The sequence below is a fragment of the Anomaloglossus baeobatrachus genome, chromosome 4 (assembly GCF_048569485.1).
Source record: "Anomaloglossus baeobatrachus isolate aAnoBae1 chromosome 4, aAnoBae1.hap1, whole genome shotgun sequence".
Lineage (NCBI taxonomy): Eukaryota > Metazoa > Chordata > Amphibia > Anura > Aromobatidae > Anomaloglossus > Anomaloglossus baeobatrachus.
In genome coordinates this window covers 225,895,774-225,918,354 of record NC_134356.1, presented here as the reverse complement: position 1 = coordinate 225,918,354, position 22,581 = coordinate 225,895,774, and the positions used below count along the sequence as shown (strand labels likewise).

The window sequence follows — 22,581 nt, the reverse complement described above, 5'->3', positions numbered from 1 at the left end:
CGAGCGTTTGGATGAAATCATCAAACAATCCAAGGGAAAGGATACATCCTTACCCCAGCCCAAACCGAACATACCCCAACAGAGGAAGGGGCAGTCGAGGTTTCGGTCCTTTCGGGGCGCGGGCAGGTCCCAATTCTCCTCGTCCAAAAGGCCTCAGAAAGATCAAAGGAACTCTGACGCATGGCGGTCTAAGTCACGTCCTAAAAAGGCCACCGGAGGTGCCGCTACCAAAGCGGCTTCCTCATGACTTTCGGCCTCCTCACTCCGCATCTTCGGTCGGTGGCAGGCTCTCCCGCTTTTGCGACGCCTGGCTGCCACGGGTAAAAGACCGTTGGGTGAGAGACATTCTGTCTCACGGTTACAAGATAGAGTTCACCTCTCGTCCCCCGACTCGATTCTTCAGGTCATCCCCGCCTCCCGAGCGAGCCGAGGCTCTTCTGCAGGCGCTGGGCACTCTGAAGGCAGAAGGAGTGGTGGTCCCTGTTCCTCTTCAGCAACAGGGCCACGGTTTTTACTCCAACTTGTTTGTGGTCCCAAAGAAGGACGGGTCTTTCCGTCCTGTCCTGGACCTGAAACTTCTCAACAAACACGTAACGACCAGGCGGTTCCGGATGGAATCCCTCCGCTCCGTCATCGCCTCAATGTCCCAAGGAGATTTCCTTGCATCGATCGATATCAAAGATGCTTATCTCCACGTACCGATTGCTCCAGAGCACCAGCGCTTCTTGCGCTTCGCCATAGAAAACGAACACCTGCAGTTCGTGGCACTGCCGTTCGGCCTGGCAACAGCCCCACGGGTTTTCACCAAGGTTATGGCTACTGTAGTAGCGGTCCTCCACTCTCAGGGTCACTCGGTGATCCCTTACTTGGACGATCTCCTGATCAAGGCACCCTCTCAAGAGGCATGCCAACACAGCCTCGACGCTACCCTGGAGACTCTCCAGAGTTTCGGGTGGATCATCAATTTTCCAAAGTCAAATCTGACACCGGCCCAATCGCTCACATACCTTGGCATGGAGTTTCATACCCTCTCAGCGATAGTGAAGCTTCCGCTGATCAAGCAGCGGTCACTACAGACAGGGGTACAATCTCTCCTTCAAGGCCAGTCACACCCCTTGAGGCGCCTCATGCACTTCCTGGGGAAGATGGTGGCAGCAATGGAGGCAGTTCCTTTCGCGCAGTTTCACCTGCGTCCTCTTCAATGGGACATCCTACGCAAATGGGACAGGAAGCAGACGTCCCTCGACAGGAACGTCTCCCTCTCTCAGGCGACCAAAGCTTCCCTTCGGTGGTGGCTTCTTCCCACTTCATTATCGAAGGGGAAATCCTTCCTACCCCCATCCTGGGAGGTGGTCACGACGGACGCGAGTCTGTCAGGGTGGGGAGCGGTTTTTCTCCACCACAGGGCTCAGGGTACGTGGACCCAGCAAGAGTCCTCGCTTCAGATCAATGTTCTGGAAATATGGGCAGTGTATCTTGCCCTGAAAGCGTTCCAGCAGTGGCTGGAAGGCAAGCAGATCAGAATTCAGTCGGACAATTCCACAGCGGTGGCATACATCAACCACCAAGGCGGCACACGTAGTCGGCAAGCCTTCCAGGAAGTCCGGCGGATTTTGATGTGGGTGGAAGCCACGGCCTCCACCATCTCTGCAGTTCACATTCCAGGCGTGGAAAACTGGGAAGCAGATTATCTCAGTCGCCAGGGCATGGTCGCAGGGGAATGGTCCCTTCACCCGGACGTGTTTCAGGAGATCTGTTGCCGCTGGGGGGTGCCGGACGTCGACCTCATGGCGTCCCGGCACAACAACAAGGTACCGACGTTCATGGCACGGTCTCAAGATCCCAGAGCTCTGGCGGCAGACGCCTTAGTTCAGGATTGGTCGCAGTTTCAGCTCCCTTATGTGTTTCCTCCGCTGGCACTGTTGCCCAGAGTGTTACGCAAGATCAGGGCCGACTGCCGCCGCGTCATCCTCGTCGCTCCAGACTGGCCGAGGCGGTCGTGGTACCCGGATCTGTGGCATCTCACGGTCGGCCAACCGTGGGCACTACCAGACCGACCAGACTTGCTATCTCAAGGGCCGTTTTTCCATCTGAATTCTGCGGCCCTCAACCTGACTGTGTGGCCATTGAGTCCTGGATCCTAGCGTCTTCAGGGTTATCTCAAGACGTCATTGCCACTATGAGACAGGCTAGGAAACCAACGTCCGCCAAGATCTACCACAGGACGTGGAAAATTTTCCTGTCGTGGTGCTCTGCTCACGGTTTTTCTCCCTGGCCTTTTGCCTTGCCCACTTTTCTGTCCTTCCTTCAATCTGGACTGTAAAAGGGTTTGTCGCTCGGCTCCCTTAAGGGACAAGTCTCAGCGCTCTCTGTGTTTTTCCAGAAGCGCCTAGCCAGACTTCCACAGGTACGCACGTTCCTGCAGGGGGTTTGTCACATCGTTCCTCCTTACAAGCGGCCGTTAGAACCCTGGGATCTGAACAGGGTGCTGCTGGTTCTTCAGAAACCACCATTCGAGCCAATGAGAGATATTTCTCTCTCACGCCTTTCGCAGAAAGTGGTTTTTCTAGTAGCAGTCACTTCACTTCGGAGAGTGTCTGAGCTAGCAGCGCTGTCATGCAAAGCCCCTTTCCTGGTTTTTCACCAGGACAAGGTGGTTCTGCGTCCGGTTCCGGAATTTCTCCCTAAGGTGGTATCCCCCTTTCATCTCAATCAGGATATCTCCTTACCTTCTTTTTGTCCTCATCCAGTTCACCAATGTGAAAAGGATTTGCACTTGTTAGATCTGGTGAGAGCACTCAGACTCTACATTTCTCGTACGGCGCCCCTGCGCCGCTCGGATGCACTCTTTGTCCTTGTCGCTGGCCAGCGTAAAGGGTCACAGGCTTCCAAATCAACCTTGGCTCGGTGGATCAAGGAGCCAATTCTCGAAGCCTACCGTTCGGCTGGGCTTCCGGTTCCCTCAGGGCTGAAGGCCCATTCTACCAGAGCCGTGGGCGCGTCCTGGGCTTTGAGGCACCAGGCTACGGCTCAGCAGGTGTGTCAGGCGGCTACTTGGTCGAGCCTGCACACTTTCACGAAACACTATCAGGTGCATACCTATGCTTCGGCGGATGCCAGCCTAGGTAGACGAGTCCTTCAGGTGGCGGTTGCCCACCTGTAGGAAGAGGCCGTTTTACGGCTCTCTTACGAGGTATTATTTTACCCACCCAGGGACTGCTTTTGGACGTCCCAATTGTCTGGGTCTCCCAATGGAGCGACAAAGAAGAAGGGAATTTTGTTTACTTACCGTAAATTCCTTTTCTTCTAGCTCCAATTGGGAGACCCAGCGCCCGCCCCTGTTTTTTTGTGTACACATGTTGTTCATGTTGAATGGTTTCAGTTCTCCGATATTCCTTCGGATTGAAGTTACTTTAAACCAGTTTATAATTCTTTTTCCTCCTTCTTGCTTTTGCACCAAAACTGAGGAGCCCGTGGGAGCACGGGGGGTGTATAGGCAGAAGGGGAGGGGCTTAACACTTTTAAGTGTAATACTTTGTGCGGCCTCCGGAGGCATAGCCTATACACCCAATTGTCTGGGTCTCCCAATTGGAGCTAGAAGAAAAGGAATTTACGGTAAGTAAACAAAATTCCCTTCTTTTACTCCTTAGGGTAGCGTCACACTTTAGTGATGCTCCAGCGATCCCACCAGCGATCTGACCTCTCAGGATTGCTGGTGCGTCGCTACATGGTCACTGGTGAGCTGACAATCAGGCAGATCTCACCAGTGACCAGCCCCCAGCCATCAGCGATGCATGGAAGCGATGCTGCGCTTGGTATCTAAGGTAAATATCGGGTAACCAACCCGATATTTACCTTGGTTACCAAGCGCAGCATCGCTTAGCGCTGGCTCCCTGCACTCCTAGCCAGAGTACACATTGGGTTAATAAGCAAACCGCTTTGCTTATTTACCCGATGTGTACTCAGACTACGTGTGCAGGGAGCCAGCACTGGCAGCCTGAGAACGGCGGACGCTAGTAACCAAGGTACTTAGCGGGTAACCAAGCAAAGGGCTTTGCTTGGTTACCTGATATTTACCTTGGTTACAGCTTACCGCAGGCTGCCAGACGCCGGCTCCCTGCACATTCAGATCGTTGCTCTCTGGCTATTAAACACAGCGATGTGTGCTTCACAGCTGGAGAGCAACAAGCAAAAAATGAACCAGCAGTGTGTATAACAAGCAGTGATTTCACAGCAGGGGCCAGATCGCTGCTCAGTGTCACACACAGCGACATCGCTAATGAGGTCACTGGTGCGTCACAAAAACCGTGACTCAGCAGCAATCTCGCTAGTGATCTCGCCATGTGAGAAGCACCCCTTAGACTGAGGCAGGTACCTGATGGCTTCCCTGATCATTTGACTGACAGCTCCCTTCCTATGTATTTATATCTGTGTAGACCTGTCACTCAAATGGACTGGGGGGAACAGCTTGTTAGAAACCTGGCTATGACTAATCAGCCAAAGTTGGCCGGCTTTACAGGGTATGTTTAACCTGAGACACCGCAGTGTTTCAGAGAAAAACATACTGGGCTGTAATCGTACAACTAGTGTCTCATTTGTGCTGCCCATGGTTATTAAAGAAATGCACAGATAATAACTATTTCTTGCTATGTCTTTAAGGAGGAGTTATAGAGACAAGTTGAAGTTTTGGACTCATTGTGTCCTGGGAACTTTGATAGTATTTACGGTCATCTCTTTCTTTGCTGAACAGGTAACTACTGCTTATATGCCTTATTTTTGTTGTTATTTGGCATTTTCCCTATTTTCTTCAAAGTGGTAAACTGTGATTTAAAAACCACAAGTATAAGTAGGTTTATATGTTTCTTTACTGCCCTTTTACACTTACAAATATAGCAAGTCAGTCAGTATACATTTAAAACTGTTTCCATGGTAATGGATATTATGATTGTTTGCCCCCAGATATTTTGTATTATTGCCAGCAGCCCATGTCTGCGGTTTGTGCTGCCGAAAACGACTGACTGATTTTTATACCCGCATAAAAGATGTAATTAGCTGGGCATGTCATATTTATCACACAATTGATGCTGAAAAAAATTAAAAGCAAAAAAAAATGTTGAAAATGCATTATTTGCCATTACACTGCATTGGAAACTGTTTTCCCTCTTTTACAGTATACCGTATAATAAATTGAATGGTTTCACTCAAATCTGCGATTCAAGGCTTATAGCGACATAAAAATAAAAAAATAGTAGTGCACTCTATTTCTACATTTTAAAAAGGCCCTTTTCATTTTGTTAATAGGTGATATATTATAAAATCAACTTTAAAATTCCAGTTGCTCTATACAAATTATAGGGTGACTAGTCGGGGCGATGGGAGATAGAATTAATTTCTCTAGACAAAGGCCTAAAACAGACAGCATCAAAATCGGTGCTAGTGGAATGTGATAAAACATCGCATTCCACTTGGACCAGCATTAGCCTATGAGCCAGCAACCATGAGCGATTATTTTCTCAGCCCTAATTAGACCGAGAAAACAAGATTGTAATGCAAGTCTCTTTCTCTCGCACCCATTCAAGTCTATGCGGCGAGGAAAAATATCGCACTGCACACGCAGAACAGCAGTGTAATGTGAGTGCAGAGCAAGAATGGCAATAGCTGGCTACAGAGGAGAGAGGGAGATAAATCCTTCCCTCTCCTCCTCAGTGCCAGCCCTCCCCTCCTCAGCGCTGGCCCGCCCCTCCTCAGAGCCGACCTGCCCCCCGCAGCTGAGGTCCAATCGCATGAATGGACCTCAGTCGCAGGGACACTCGCATGACACTCGGCTCCTGCTGTGCTGCCAGCGTGAGGCAAGTGTCATGCGAGGACTGCAGTAGATCCCCATGTGGCCCCGGCCTAATCCTCTCTCTCATCATGTGAGCACGCCCCAATGGGCGTGATTGACATGATTTGCAAAGTGGATGTCAATGGTGGCTGTTTGCAAATCTCGCCCATGCACGCTACATTCTCCCTTCTTCACAATGCGCAATGAAGCTAGGCGTATGCTCACCAAATTCATTGGTGCAGGACGCATGCCCTGGATGGCAGAACATCATGCTCAAGCATGAACATTGCAAGAAACTGGCGGTGATGTCACTTTTGCAAATCATGGCTACGGGGGTGTGCAACCATGATTCTAAATAGAAAATATTGTGAAATAAAAATAGATGGCAGATTATGGGCTAGGGCAGCTTACTGTTCCCTCTAAAAAGATTAATTGTAAGTTATCAATAACTGAATCATTTTTATGTTCCATAGTTAATTGCACTTAAAAGAAAGATTTTTCCCCGAAGAAGAATGCAGATTGAAGTCAGCCCAGGAAGAAGTAAAGTATAAGACAGGAATTGCTGCTTATAAGACTACCTCATTACCAAGTATGCGAATCCGTCAGAATCTCAGCAACACAGAAGACAGAAAAATGTTCTATGGCACAAACAGCATAAGAGGGGCTGTGTGTTCTGGCTGCGGTTAGGTGGTTTCACTTTATAGGTATTATCTCATGGAGGGAGCATCCTGCACAAGCATTCTGCAGGGGGCACGGATGTTGGGAATGTAGCATGTCCAAGCCACTGGAATATAATATGTGAGAATCTGCTAGCGGTCACGGCTATGCTTTGAACTTTTCACTTTTAAAACCAAAGGATTATGAAAGGACAACAACACTTTTATGTTTGGCGCCGTAAAAGTGGCAGTCCACTGAGGACATGTTGACAGAAAGACATTATGATAACTGAACTAGTTACACTCCGGTTTGTACTACTCTGCTTCTTTTCCACAGAATGGCATCCGTATTAAAGTTGTGACCAATGTCAAATTGTGTGACATAGGAATGTATTTGTTTTGCCTTTGTAAATACAAGTCAAGTGCCTGTGTACAGATAATATTCTTTCGTCATCTTTGTGACTTAACTGTAATGTATTATAATGGAAGAACTTATTTGCACTCCAATGTAATGGTTTTACTCCACACAGATTGAGCTGTTTACTGTACAGAAGGCACGCCGCAGTTTTGTGCATGTATGGATGTTAAAACCATTCTTTCGCCACCTATTGACTTTATTTGCAACTCACTTTGCAATTTGACAGTGGGTAACATTTACTTTCTTAACCTAACTCTAAATCTGTAAGGGGATAATGAAGCTATACTGTTGGCACTTAAATTAAATTGGCTGTCTACATGTAAATAATATGGAAATTACAGTGTTTTTAATTATCCAAAAAATGATTGTAAAATAAAATTTGTGTAAAGAAAAAAAAAGTCTTATTAACATAGTTTCTGCTGTCCATTGCTACATTCACACTGTTTACAAAAGAAAACACTGACTGATGGGCTGCTGGGGTTGTCATCACTTTCCCTTTAACCCCATTACGACAGTCTTACGGAGATAAACGGCGGCAGAATTAGGTACGTATTCCGATCTGCCATTTATAAACGGCAGACAGAAATAAGTGAATAGCGCCCCCCAGCGTCAGAAAAATCTCCGGGGGTTCAGCTACCGGGGGTAGCTGAGACCCTGGAGATCATGATTTAGGCCGGGTTTTTTTTCGGTCCCCGCTCATGTGATCACCGTTATACACCGTATACCGATGATAACGTTACAGTAAATGACAGCGCCGGTAAAAAATGATTTATCTCCCATCTGGCATGATCAAACATTCCAGATGGGAGATAAATCTCCTCCCCGGTCCCCCGGTGTCGCCAAAGTGCACCCCCCCCCCGAACCCCAACCCCCTCCCGAAAATCCAAGATGGTGGCGCACACAGGAGTGCAGCACCCACATTCATCTTCCTCCTCTGATTTCTGTCGCATGTGCCATGACACATGCGACAGAAAACTGCTCCCCAGGCCCTGCCAGTTCACCCCTTATTCCCCCCCCGGTGTCCCCCGTACCTTTTACAGCTCTAATCCACCGCGATCCCTCCTTCACCGTGCACGCTGGTCACATGCGCAGAGCAGCTGACAGCTCAGCTTCCTGGGTTTAGTGTGAGCTGTGGAGCTGCACTGGCTGCACGGACTCTGCTGCTGTGGCCCGGGGAGGGTAGGTACAGATTCTTTGCACCCACTCTCCTCAAATGGAGGGTCTGCACTCCTAGAAAATGGGGGATATGTTCCCTGAACATGCCCCCCATATTCTAGAAGGTCCAGAATCGTCGTGGGACTTCCAAAATGGATTACAACGGACGCGATTTTTTTTTTCTTTTCAATAAATTGGTGAAAGAGGGAATGTTTTGGCAAGTGTTTTTTCAAATAAATTTCTTTTTTTTAATTTTTTTTTTATTACTGTCAATTAGTTATGTCGGGTATCTGATAGACGCCATGACATAACTAACTGTAGGGCTTGATGTCAGGTGACATTACACATCTGGTATCAACCCCATTTATTACCCCGTTTGCCACCACACCAGGGCAACGGGATGAGTTGGGGCGAAGTGCCAGGATTGGCGCATCTAATTGATGCGCCACTTCTGGGGCGGCTGTGGCCTGCTATTTTTAGGCTGGGAAAAGTCCAATAACCATGGCTCTTCCCACCCTGAGAATACCAGACCCCAGCTGTCAGCTTCACCTTCGCTGGTGATCTAATTTGGGGGACCCCACGTTTGTTTTTTAATTATTTATAAAAAATTTAAAAAAAAAACAGCTTGGGGAGCCCTCCAAATTGATCACCAGCCAAGAGAAAGCTGTCAGCTGTGGTTTGCAGGCTACAGCTGTCTGCTTTACTCTAGCTGGCTATCAAAAATAGGTGGGACCCCACGTCATTTATTTTAATTATTTTTTTTTTGGGCTAAATACAAGGCTAGGCACCCTTTAGTGCCACATGAAAGTCACTAAAGGGCGCCAGCTTAGAATATGCAGGGGGTGGGACGTTATATATATTTGACATCTATCCATTCATCCATTGTAGCATTTTAGGCTGTGTGCCCACAATCAGGGTTTGCAGCGTTTTGGGCGGAGAGTGTTTTCCCTGCGTTTATAACGCTGCGTTGTGCAGTAGAAGCACAGTGGAAGGATTTTTAGAAATCCCATGCCCAATGTGCTTGTTTTCTCCGCAGCATAAACCAACCTGTGGTGCAGCCTCCCGAGCCTAGCATGTCAATTTATGCTGCGGAGAGTGTTCTCTGCAGGTAGAATAGAGCTAAAGTCCACAGCAGCCTGAACCCAAATCGTGGGCATGGACAGCTGCGTTCTTCCGTGGACAACACTCACATCTCTGCAGAAAGGCTGCCACTGTGTACTAGACGCCGTGTCGCTAGATCATGACCACATAGCCTAAAAGTGAGAAATTTGCTGCTACAGCAACATTTTTGTGAAGTACCTGTGGAATGAAAATGCTTACTATACTCCTGAATAAAATCCTTGAGGGGTCCAGTTTCCAAAATGGGGTCACTTGTGGGGGGTTTCTGATGTATAGGTACCCAAGCGGCCCTGCTAATGTGACATAGTGCGCGCAATTTATTTCAACTTTTCCAAAATTCAAATGGTGCTCCTTCCATTCCAAGCCCTCCCATTTATCCAAACAGAGGTTTTTGGCCACATGTGAGGTATCCCTGCGCTCACAAGAAATTGGATAACAACCTGTGTGGTCCACGTTTTGTTGTTGCCTCTTGAAAAAGTCAGAAATTTGATGCTAAATCAACATTTTTGTGAAAAAATGATAATTTTCAATATGGCAACCTAAGCTTATCAAATTCTGTGAAGTACTCGGGGATTCAAAATGCTCACTATACACCTAGATAAAAGCCTTGAGGTGTCTTGTTTCCAGAATGGGGTCAGTGTGGGGGACCTCCACTGTTTAGGCACCTTAGGGGCTTTCCAAATACGACATAGTGTCCGCTAATGATTCCAGCCAATTGTGCAGTCAAATGGCGCTCCTTCCCTTCCGAGCCCTGCCGTGCACCCAAACAGTTGATTTTCACCACACATAAGGTATCAGCATACTCAGGAGAAATTGCACAATAAATTTTATGCTGATTTTTTTCCTTTTACTCTTGATAAAAAAAAAGCTGTCTGGTTGAAATAACAATTTTGTGGTAAAAATGTATTTTTTTTATTTTCACAGCTCAACATTATAAACTTATGTGAAGCACCTGGGGGTTCAGGGTACTCACCAAACATCTTGATAAATTCCTTGAGGGGTCTATTTTCCAGAATGGGGTCACTTGTGGGGGACCTCCACTGTTTAGGCACCTCAGGGGCTCTCTTAATGCAGCATGGCGTCCGCTATTGTTTCCAGCCAATTTGTAGTCAAATGGCACTCCTTCTCTTCCGAGCCCTGCCGTGTGCCCAAAGAGTTGATTTCCACCACACACAAGATATCACCAAACTCAGGAGAAATTGCACAATAAATTTCATGGTGATTTTTTTCCTGTTACCCTTGTGAAAAAAAAAAGCTACCTAGTTGAAGTAACAATTTTGTGGTAAACTTTTTTTATTTTTTTATTTATTTTCATGGCTCAACATTATAAACTTCTGTGAAGCACCTGGGGGTTCTGGGTACTCACCAAACATCTAGATAAATTCCTTGAGGGGCCTAGTTTCCAATATGGGGTCACTTGTGTTTTTTTTTTCTGTTTATGTACCTTAGAGGTCCTCCAAATGCGACATGGTGCCCGCAATCTTTTTCAGCCAAATTTCCTTTCCAAAATTCAAATATTGCTCCTTCCGTTCCAAGCCCTCCCATTTCTCCAAACAAAGGTTTCAGACCACATGTGAGGTATCACCACGTTCATAAAAAAGTGGGTAACAAACATTGGGGCCAAATTTTTGGAATTACCTCTTGAAAAAGTGAGAAAATTGATGCTAAAGCAACATTTTGAGAAAAAAATAAACATTTTCAATATGACAACGTAACGTTATCAAAATCTGTGAAGTACATTTGGGTCCAAAATGCTCACTATACCCCTAGATAGAAGCCTTGAGAGGTCTAGTTTCCAAAATGGCATCACTTGTGAGGAGTTTCTGCTGTTTAGGTACCTTAGCGGACATGTAAATGCAACATGGTGCCCGCAATCTATTTGAGCCAAATTTGCTTTCCAAAATTCAAATATTGCTCCTTCTGTTCCAAGCCCTCCCATTTGTCCAAACAAAGGTTTCTGACCACGTGTGGGGTATTGGCGCGTTCATAAGAAAGTGGGTAATAAGTATAGGGGTCCATTGTGTTGTGTTATTTCTTCTAAAAGTGAATAAATTTGGGGTAGAGCAACATTTTAGGTAAAATTTTATTTTTTGCTTTTTTTCATTCCACATTGCTTTAGTTGCTGTGAAGCACCTGAAGGGTTAATAAACTTCTTGGATGTGGTTTTGTGTACTTTGAGGGGTGCAGTTTTTAGATTGTGTCACTTTTGGGTATTTTATTTCACCCTGGGCCTCTCAAAGTCACTTCAAATGTGATGTGGTCCCTAAAAAAATGCTTTCTTCATCGTTCCTTATGGGAGACCCAGACCATGGGTGTATAGCTTCTGCCTCCGGAGGACACACAAAGTACTACACTAAAAGTGTAGCTCCTCCCTCCGAGCATATACACCCCCTGGATGACAAATCTAACCAGTTTCAATGCTTTGTGTCACACACACACATGCATTCTCTGATTTTTGATTTTTTGATTTCAAAGATTTGGAAGAAAAGCGGGTCCAGTCTGGACTCCCGGCATGTCCCTTCTCACCCCACTGTGTCGGTGGTGCTGTTAAGGTTGACTTTACAAGGCTGAAGCCTTCACATGCCGCGCTCCTTCACCATCCCCTGAGGCTCTGGCTTGAAGTGGGAGCCATCACGGTTCTCTCTGCTTTGCAGGAGACCGGTCTCCATCCGCAGACCTGTCAGGATCCTGCCGGACGGAGCGCTCAACCCCCCCCCAGGGACATGGCCCTGCGTCTCATAAGCTAAGTATTGAGACGTTATTCAGGGGTCCCTTGTACATTTATTGAGTGGGGAGTGTGTTTGTTAACCTTGCTGTGATTTCCGGCCGGTTCTCTGGGTTTTTCCTGAGAACCGCGCCGAGGGTGCCAGCTCGTCAGCCGCATGTAAAAATCTAGGCCCCGGCTTCAGTTGCGGCCTAGTTTCGTTTTCAGCTTCCCCTGCATGTCATTCATGCAGGGGAACAGTGCGGCGCCGCCCACCGGCCGTTCAGCAGAGGGGAGGACACTCCTCTCTGAGGAGATGTTTCCCTCCCCTGTATCTCTCCTTGGCCCTCCGGTTCCCGCTCTTGGGCTAATCCCCGCCCCCCCTCCTCACTCCAGCGCCATTTTATCAGCGTTCTCACACTGATCGGCGCTGGCTGCTGCAGCTGCTGCATCCACTGGGGGTCCGAGCTGTGGAATCCGGAGGGCACACAAAAACCGGTCTGGTAAGCCACAACCTCTGGTTGTGGGCTTTATTATACACTCTCAGGGGGTCATTCTAAAGGAGTGTATTCTTTACTGCAGAGCCTCCACCTCAGCAGCATGTCTGTCACTAGGAGCAAGGCTGCAAAGCTGTACTCTATATGCACTGCATGTCAGCTCATTCTGCCTGAACCGAGCACATATCCACATTGTGATGCCTGCTCTAACATGGTGGTGCCTCAGCCTGGAGCCTCCTCAGGGGTCCCTCCGGCTGCTCCGGCCCCGGTGGCAGAACCCCCGGCTTGGGTAGCATCTTTTTCCAGAGCTATCTCCCAGTCTTTTGCCGACTCCATGGGACAGCTGTCCCGGACTCTGCTGACCATGCATCAGCCCCCTTCTCAGGGCGCCTCTGCCGCTCCGACTCGCTCTGCAGAGCTAACAGAGCATGTTTTAGGACCCCGTCCTCCTAAACGGAGACGCAGGGACTCTTCTCCTTCCTCGTCCCACGGCTCTGATTCACAAGCTGAATTGCAGGGCGAGGAGGATACTTTTACTGTGGGCTCAGACGCTACCTCTATGTACCCCATTGATTTATCTGAGGGTGATGCGGATGTTAGTGACTTGATTGCATCCATTAACTCCGTTCTGAACCTCAATCCACCAGCGTCAGAGGAACAAGCCTCTCTGGTAGAAAAACACCAGTTTACCTCACCTAAGAGAGCAAGGAGTATGTTTTTTAACCACTCCAGTTTTCAGGCCACTGTTACCAAGCCCAGGGCCTGTCCTGACAAACGCTTCCCAAAGCGTAGTTCTGATGACCGTTTTCCCTTTCTACCAGAAGTGGTCAAGGAGTGGGCTCACTCACCAAAGGTAGACCCTCCAGTGTCTAGAATCTCGGCCCGGACAGTCGTATCTGTGGCCGATGGCACCTCTCTTAAGGATCCCACTGACCGCCAGGTTGACCTTCTGGCCAAATCTGTATATGAGGCAGCAGGAGCCTCGTTCTCCCCGTCCTTTGCAGCAGTGTGGGCTCTTAAGGCAGTATCTGCTTCTCTGGCGGAGATACATTCATTCGCCAGGGACTCTATACCCGAGATGGTTGCCTTAACTTCCCAGGCTTCGGCTTTTTCATCCTATGCCATGTCTGCCATTCTGGAGGCTTCTCACCGCACGGCGGTGGCTTCCGCTAATTCCCTCGCGATCCGCAGGATCTTGTGGCTTCGAGAGTGGAAAGCAGACGCTTCTTCCAAGAAGTATCTTGCTGGGCTCCCCTTTGTTGGGTCCCGGCTGTTCGGTGAACAACTGGATGAAATTATTAAGGAAGCTACTGGCGGGAAGAGTACTTCCTTGCCACAAACTAAAACCAGGAAACCTGTCCAGGGCAGGAACCAGTCGAGGTTTCGTTCCTTTCGTTCCTCTAACTGGTCATCCTCTAAGCCCTCAGCTTCGTCCACTAACTCAGCCAAGGATCGCAAACCCAGCTGGCGCGCGAAGCCGCGTCCTCAGAAGAACGGAGGAGCCGCTGCCACTAAGGCAGCCTCCTCTTGACTATCTGGCTGCGCCAGCAATGTCCTTGGTCGGTGGCAGGCTCTTCCACTTTGGCGACGTGTGGTTTCAGCACGTCTCCGATCAGTGGGTGCGGGATATCATCTCCCACGGCTACAGGATAGAATTTTCTTCCAGCCCGCCAAACAGATTTTTTCTGTCCACCCCCCCCTGCTCCAAAGCCGCCGCCTTCTCACAGGCCGTGGCATCCTTGCAGGTCAACGGAGTAATTGTTCCGGTTCCCGCCCGGGAACGGTTCAGAGGTTTCTACTCAAACCTCTTCCTGGTCCCCAAGAAGGACGGTTCCTTCCGGCCCATCCTGGATCTCAAGCTTCTCAACAAGCATGTTCAGGTGCGGCACTTTCGCATGGAATCTCTGCGATCGGTCATTGCCTCAATGACCCAAGGAGATTTTCTAGCATCCATCGACATCAGAGATGCTTATCTGCATGTGCCAATTGCAGTTTCACACCAGCGTTGGCTACGCTTTGCAATCGGAGAGGAACATTTCCAATTCGTGTCTCTCCCCTTCGGGTTAGCCACGGCCCCTCGTGTGTTCACCAAGGTCATGGCAGCAGTGGTTGCGGTTCTGCATCTCCAGGGGTTGGCAGTAATCCCCTACCTGGACGACCTTCTAGTCAAGGCCTCATTCAGTGCAGACTGTCAGCGGAGTGTCTCGCTCACTCTCGCCACGCTTGTTCAATTCGGGTGGCTTGTCAATCTGCCCAAGTCCACTCTGACCCCGACCCAGGAACTTACGTACCTAGGGATGCAATTCGAGACTCTGCCGGCACTTGTGAAGCTGCCCTTAGTCAAACAGCAGTCCCTTCATCTGGCGGTGCGTTCTCTGTTGAAGCCCCGCCGTCATTCCATCAGGCGCCTCATGCAGGTGCTGGGGCAGATGGTGGCGTCAATGGAAGCGGTTCCCTTTGCCCAGTTCCACCTGCGTCCTCTGCAGCTGGACATTCTCCGCTTTTGGGACAAGTGGACCTCTTCCTTGCACAGGCTAGTGGCTCTGTCGCCACAGGCCAGGAGCTCTCTTCAGTGGTGGCTTCGGCCCCTCTCTCTGTCTCAGGGACGCTCCTTCCTGACTCCGTCCTGGGTGATCCTCACCACGGACGCCAGTCTCTCCGGCTGGGGAGCAGTATTTCTCCACCATCGAGCACAGGGCACTTGGACTCCGTCCGAATCAGCCCTCTCGATCAATGTGCTGGAAATCAGGGCTGTACTTCTAGCTCTCGTAGCCTTTCACCACCTGTTGGCGGGCAAGCACATTCGAGTCCAGTCGGACAACGCGACTGCAGTTGCCTACATCAATCACCAGGGCGGGACTCGCAGCCACCTGGCGATGTTGGAGGTTCAACGCATCCTTCAGTGGACGGAGGACTCAAAGTCCACCATATCCGCAGTCCACATCCCAGGCGTGGAAAACTGGGAGGCAGATTATCTCAGCCGTCAAACCGTGGACAGCGGCGAGTGGTCCCTGCATCCAGCAGTGTTCCGGTCAATCTGCCGCAAGTGGGGCACGACGGAAGTGGATCTAATGGCATCCCGGCACAACAACAAGGTCCCGGTTTACGTGGCTAGCTCCCACGATCCTCAGGCCTTGGCAGCGGACGCGCTGGTTCAAGATTGGTCCCAGTTCCGTCTGGCCTATGTGTTTTCCCCTCTAGCTCTCTTGCCCAGAGTCCTGCGCAAGATCAGGATGGAGGGCCGTCGGGTTATAATCATTGCTCCAGACTGGCCCAGGCGAGCTTGGTACCCAGACCTGCTCCGTCTGTCCGTAGAAATGCCGTGGCATCTCCCGGACCGCCCAGACCTTCTCTCTCAAGGTCCGTTTTTCCGCCAGAATTCTGCGGCTCTCAGATTGACGGCGTGGCTCTTGAGTCCTGGATCCTGACAGCTTCAGGCATTCCTTCCGAGGTCATCTCCACTATGACTCAGGCTCGGAAGTCTTCCTCGGCCAGGATTTACCACAGGACTTGGAGGATTTTCCTGTCCTGGTGTCGCTCTTCCGGCCATGCTCCTTGGCCGTTTTCTTTGCCGACCATCCTGTCTTTTCTACAGTCCGGTCTGCAGCTAGGTCTATCCCTCAATTCCCTCAAGGGACAGGTCTCGGCTCTGTCGGTATTGTTCCAGCGGCGTATCGCCCGACTGGCCCAGGTGCGCACCTTCATGCAGGGCGCATCTTACATCATTCCTCCTTACCGGCGGCCTTTGGATCCCTGGGACCTTAATCTGGTCCTCACAGCCTTACAGAAACCCCCCTTTGAGCCTCTTAGGGAGGTTCCTTTGTTTCGACTTTCACAGAAAGTGGTCTTTCTGGTGGCCATAACTTCTCTCAGGAGAGTCTCTGATTTGGCTGCGCTCTCTTCGGAGTCACCATTTTTGGTTTTTCACCAAGACAAGGTGGTTCTTCGGCCGACTCCGGACTTTCTCCCTAAGGTGGTGTCTCCTTTCCACCTTAACCAGGACATTTCATTGCCTTCCCTTTGTCCGGCCCCTGTGCATCGCTTTGAGAAAGCGTTGCATACCTGTCAAGGTCAGAATGACGATGATGATGAGACTCAAAGGATCTCTTGATATCCGGCTGCTGCTTCTAATTAAAATGTCATGGGTGCACACGAGAATGAAAAATAACTGCACAGCAAGTCAGTTACATCTATCTCCATGACCGGCTCTCAACCAAGTGTGTTCTTTATTGTTTGAAAGAGACTCTAGACCAAACAGTAAGGGGGTGTGAACAAAAGTTTTAGTCCAATCAAGTATCGTAAGTCAGGGCTTCATGACGTAGAGAGATCTGCATATTCTCCGTTGATTGGTCAGTCTAGGATCCAGGAATTTCTTTGTCGATTTGTCTTGGGTGGAGAACAGGAAATGGTGGCCATCTTTACAATCACATGTGGTGGTATATACTGTGTCTAAGGAAAATACACTGAATATGCAATATACATATATACATGTTAGTAAGAAACAAAAGCATTCACAAATATGTGTGTTAGTTCACATCTACTGAACTATATAACTGAGTCTATGAAATGGCTGAATTAAGTATTTTTGGATACTCAATTCTTTATCCTCAACAGTCCCCCCTAAAGACTTACTTCTGCCATTTCTAAATTCTAAGGGTACTGTGTTCCCTTAGGAAGAGAGGTAGAAAGACTGTTGAAAAACCTGCCTAACTGAACGTTGAAACATGGGCGGAAAGGGGAAAGGGGTTGTCTTCACCGGTTTGAGACCAAGGACTCCTAGGCAAGTCCTCACCCTTTGTAGTTGGACTTTCCCATGTCTCAAGGTTCTCTAAGTCCTCTCTTCTAACTGTTCTGGCAATACTGGTCTAAAACTGTACAGGGTTTTCTGAAAAGGATAAGTATGAGCAGAACGCTCAGTGCAGCTCCGGTCGATTAACCCTTCTACAATGCGAGGTGTGGATCCATAGATTTTCTGTGGTGGGATCAGCTCCTCTAGTGTTGACTCATGGCTCTTTCTCGCTTGTCCTTTAGGATCAATCAGTCTCCTGACTGGAGATCATATGCTAATAGCTCTGATCTAAGATCTGGAATTGGAGAATACACCTGTTTAGCACACTATTCAGTCAATTATATAAAAATATACATGCCTATGCTAAACCAAAAAACATCTTACATAAAAACCTGCTTATTGCAAAAAGAAAACAGAACATATACATTTTATACACCATTTACTAGTTTCCACTTTCCTATAAAATATACACTTTTTGTAAACACATTTTTCTTTACATACCACCTTCATGTGCTTCTCAACAATAATGTCGTTGTCTGCACTGGAATGCCTCTGACCAAACCTGGAGAGAAATTTACACAACACGCACAGACTTGCATACAACGTGCACATGATATACATCTATAATCAGTTTGCAGTCTCTAAGAATGGGTAGAGTAGGTGCAGGGTGTTTCTACGGACTCTTTACAGTTTTTTTCTCACTTCGTTCTAGGCACTTGTCTCACAAGACTGGGTGAATCTGCCCACCTGGGTACTGAACCCGGTGTCACCAAAGCACACACTGACAATTGTCTTTCACAGATGTTACCTGGGCCATCATTAAGAAGAGCTCTCATGACAGAGAAAGCTTACCACCCTTTGTCCACAGACCTTCTTCAGTCAGCTGGCTCCCTGCATGTCACACTCCATTCCTTGTTTTGCTTGTTCCTGTAGGGATTTAAGAACACAAGGAGTGACAGAAGTCACTGACGTGACCAATGTCACCAAGGCATGGTCGGTATTGGTGAAAGACTCTCAACTCTAGGCCCGTTCACTGCTTCTTGGTCAGCTGCACCTGTGCAAGGATCTCCATCCGAATCCATCAGCTCAGATCTAGACTTTCTTTTCGGCATACCTAATTCATTTGACAACAGGAAAAAATCTACAACCTACATACACCTCTAAAGACTCTTACCCACTCCTGTTCTACCCATCTAGAGAGGGCATTTAATGCATCACTGTCTCCTGTATCAATAGGATTGGAGGGAGTGGTCGAATTTAGACTACCTCATGTGGTGTAAACAGCAGCATATCCAGTGCAGAATCGACCACCATCTGGTTTCATCTATAAAAACAAAAACTAAAAAATATACATTAGATCATTCTTATAACTTCATCTCTGATCATAATACAGTTAGTGGTCATCTATACCTCACATGACTGAGAATACTAAATAAATAAACAAACAAATAAACAAATAAACATATAAGACAAGACTTTCCTATTTCAGTTAACAGATATACCTCATAGTAATCTAATAAACATAACCTATGGGAAAAAGGTCAGCTTCAAAACCAAGGTCAACTTCAAAACCTATCTAATATGCCTGCTGCGCCCTCCAAGAAACTGGAGAATATAATTAATACCTTGTTCCCCCCTTGTTTAATTGTTTATTTACCAATATGGCAAAATTCAGCATTTTTATACTGGTATTCCCTAAAAGAAAAGATAAAACAGCAGGTAATAAATTAGCCACATACTAAAACCTAAAAAGAACAAACACTGAAAATAACGTATATCTTACAACACTATACATTACTGGGAAATTTTAAAAACTTTACAATAAACAACACTGTATCCATAAAGAAAAGAAAAACCTTTCATAGTAGAAACGACTGAGACATGATGAAATGACAGCTGTGACTGGGCGACTAACTGGCAAAAAATATATGAATGGTTTAGAAATAATCGTAAAAACAGAAAAGGTGATAGAGTCACAAAATAAAAATATATTGTTCAAATAAATCGCCATTAAACACAAAACAACACAAATTATATCGCACATCCCATAAAATTTAATATTCCCTATTCAGGTATAAACAGCAAACTAAAAATGGGAAATCCTGAACTCTAAGGGTTAAACCAAACTTACGTCACTATTGGAGAGAGACACATTCCATCAAGACACATTCCATCCCTGTCTCTTAAAAACAAGACAGGAAGAAAAAAAAAAAAAAAAAAAAAAAACTCATCCTTTGTTATAACAAAGACGTAGCAGGGAACACATCCATTACCCATGTACATTGAATGCATTATACATTTTTCCTAATTCCTTTTTACAAGTGGATTTGATACATTTTGACATCAGTATGGGTAAGTCGTTTACAATTTTTGTTTTAAATTAACCAACACAGTACAAAGATATATATATTTACCTTCCTCTATTTTATTTTATGATATAATGCTGCAGGACTTTTAAAATACCAATTGATTTTATGTGAACAGATCTTACCACATCAATTCTGTAAAAGTTTCACTTACTTATCTTTGACTTGCACTTATGGGATAACTGAGTAAACAAATATACTATTTATGCTTATTCAAATGTGTTAGTCATATATACCAGAGAACACCTCCCACCGGGGATGGGTGGAGAGCTTTGAACAAAGAGCCATTGCGAGGGGTGTGGCTTATGAGGTGTACTGCCATCAGTGGGTGTAGCAAGACGGCTGCCACAGGAAGTTCCAGGCACCTGACTTCCGGGTGCAGCATCCATGTTGTGACTCCCTGGGTGTACTGGGAGTGTCTGGAACTACGTAGTAAACCAGGGATAGTTTAGTGCCTGTAAATTTGCATTCCAGCATACAAAGGAGAGATATGATTAGCACCAGATATAATGACTTCTAGAGAAAAACAATAAGGCACCGCTAGAGAAACACATTTAGTGATTCTACAAACAGCAACAGACAGTGAATGAGGTCTTTGTCCTTCATTATAAACTCACTACAGATTAATCTGAACTTCAATACATGGGTTGCAGCCTGCCATCTAGTGGTAGTCCAACGATATTACACAACTTTTTGCAATCTTTTATATTTTTTCCGTTTTTTGTAACTAGGGCGACAGCGTTCTCAGCTCCTACTAAAAAACAATCTCTTCTTGAACAGAGTATACAGTGCTCTAGCTGGATTGGCCACATCCAACTGAACCCTCTTCCCGCTTCCCTACTATGCAATAAGGACATACTGCGACGTCCAACGTACGAATACAATACCGTTCCTCGTACGTTCCTATTTTTCCGGCGTCTCACATAGCAGTGCATGAGTTAATACTCAGGGGAATACGCTGGTTCAAAACACTTTTCTCCACCACCGGAATCCCTCCCCCTCTTTCCCGTGTAAGCGGACGCACTTTTTCAGCGTCCAACACGTGGATACTAATACCGTTCTCCACGTGTTCCTATTTCCGGCTATTAACACAAGAATCGATGTATTTTATATATATATATAAAACACTGGGGGACACGCCAATTCCCTTATCTCTCTGTTCCAAAAACAAACCAACGATTACAAAATGCTGAAAAACGCATAAACTAGTTAATTTCTCTCAAATCCAAACCAAGATAACACTTGTCTTTCTTTCAAATCATTACAACTCTGTTTGCTTTACGATACAAAGGCTGCAGTCACCTGACCCCTCCTTTCTCCAAAGAGCTGCGCTGTTTTGTCTCTGCCTGTTCACTCCTCCACCCCCCTTGTTTGTCAGCTAAAAGGCAGCAGAGACCGAGCTGTGTAATATGATCTCCGCTCTGTCTCAAGCAGCTGGTGGACATATGGCCCCCACCTTTTTGCTTCCTCCGAGTGTAAGAATGTAAGGATGTGCTCCCCCCTCTCGCATTCCTTGTTCTCAATAGAAAGACTGTCATGGATATCCCTGGGCTGAACCAGACCCCCCTTCTCCCTTTGTTCACAGCGAAGAAGAAAAAAACTACAGGCAATTAACTCTCCGAGAACCAAACAGAGAAATCACAAGCTTGATTAACCATACACCTATATACAGATAAAAACAGCTACTCAAGAAAACACCCCATTTCTAATTACAGACAGCCGGATACTTTACAACCTACCCCTAGCCCCTATGGGAGCTGGGTCCTTCTAGCCCACCGGCGGGTGACAGTCACACCGTTAGGTCTCCGGTGCACTACCATTCTCCGGACTAGTGACCACCCACTTTCGCCAGGCGTCTCTCGATCCACAGGTAAAACAGCACACACAATGTATATGATGGTTACCTGCGAAATGAAGGGTGATCAATCCTATCAAGCGACACCTGGATACTTGTGGAGTAGCCCCCAGACGTCCGGACAATGGAAGCTCTGACTCACCCTTTACGGTAGTCCCATCTGGGTCGCCAGTTGTCAAGGTCAGAATGACGATGATGATGAGACTCAAAGGATCTCTTGATATCCGGCTGCTGCTTCTAATTAAAATGTCATGGGTGCACACGAGAATGAAAAATAACTGCACAGCAAGTCAGTTACATCTATCTCCATGACCGGCTCTCAACCAAGTGTGTTCTTTATTGTTTGAAAGAGACTCTAGACCAAACAGTAAGGGGGTGTGAACAAAAGTTTTAGTCCAATCAAGTATCGTAAGTCAGGGCTTCATGACGTAGAGAGATCTGCATATTCTCCGTTGATTGGTCAGTCTAGGATCCAGGAATTTCTTTGTCGATTTGTCTTGGGTGGAGAACAGGAAATGGTGGCCATCTTTACAATCACATGTGGTGGTATATACTGTGTCTAAGGAAAATACACTGAATATGCAATATACATATATACATGTTAGTAAGAAACAAAAGCATTCACAAATATGTGTGTTAGTTCACATCTACTGAACTATATAACTGAGTCTATGAAATGGCTGAATTAAGTATTTTTGGATACTCAATTCTTTATCCTCAACATACCTTGGCTTTGGTGCGGGCGCTCCGAATCTAGGTGTCACGCACCGCCGCTTTTAGGCGGTGCACCTCTCTTTTTGTGCTCACCACAGGTCAGCGCAAGGGTCTCTCGGCTTCTAAACCGACACTAGCTCGTTGGATTAGGTCGGCCATATCCGATGCCTACCAATGTTCTCAGGTGCCCCCACCGCCAGGGATTAAGGCGCACTCGACCAGAGCTGTCGGTGCCTCCTGGGCTTTCAGGCACCAGGCTACGGCTCAGCAGGTTTGTCAGGCTGCCACTTGGTCTAGTCTGCACACCTTTTCGAAGCACTACCAAGTGCATGCTCATGCTTCGGCAGACGCGAGCTTGGGCAGACGCATCCTTCAGGCGGCTGTCGCCCATTTGTGAAGTTAGGTTTTGCCTACTTCTCAGTTCTGTTTATTTCCCACCCATGGACTGCTTTGAGACGTCCCATGGTCTGGGTCTCCCATAAGG

At 47.2% G+C, this 22,581-nt stretch overlaps 1 protein-coding gene across 1 annotated transcript in view; it reads left to right on the top strand.

Annotated features, from left to right (window-relative positions):
- Positions 1-7,412, top strand: part of GNPTAB (N-acetylglucosamine-1-phosphate transferase subunits alpha and beta) — a 154,978-nt gene extending 147,566 nt beyond the window's left edge. Inside the window, exons 20-21 of the mRNA XM_075344708.1 lie at positions 4,660-4,750; positions 6,298-7,412. Of these exons, the coding sequence (XP_075200823.1) occupies positions 4,660-4,750; positions 6,298-6,375 (169 nt within the window). The 3' untranslated portion in view covers positions 6,376-7,412. The remainder of the gene's footprint in view (positions 1-4,659; positions 4,751-6,297) is intronic.
- The last annotated feature ends 15,169 nt before the right edge of the window (positions 7,413-22,581 follow it).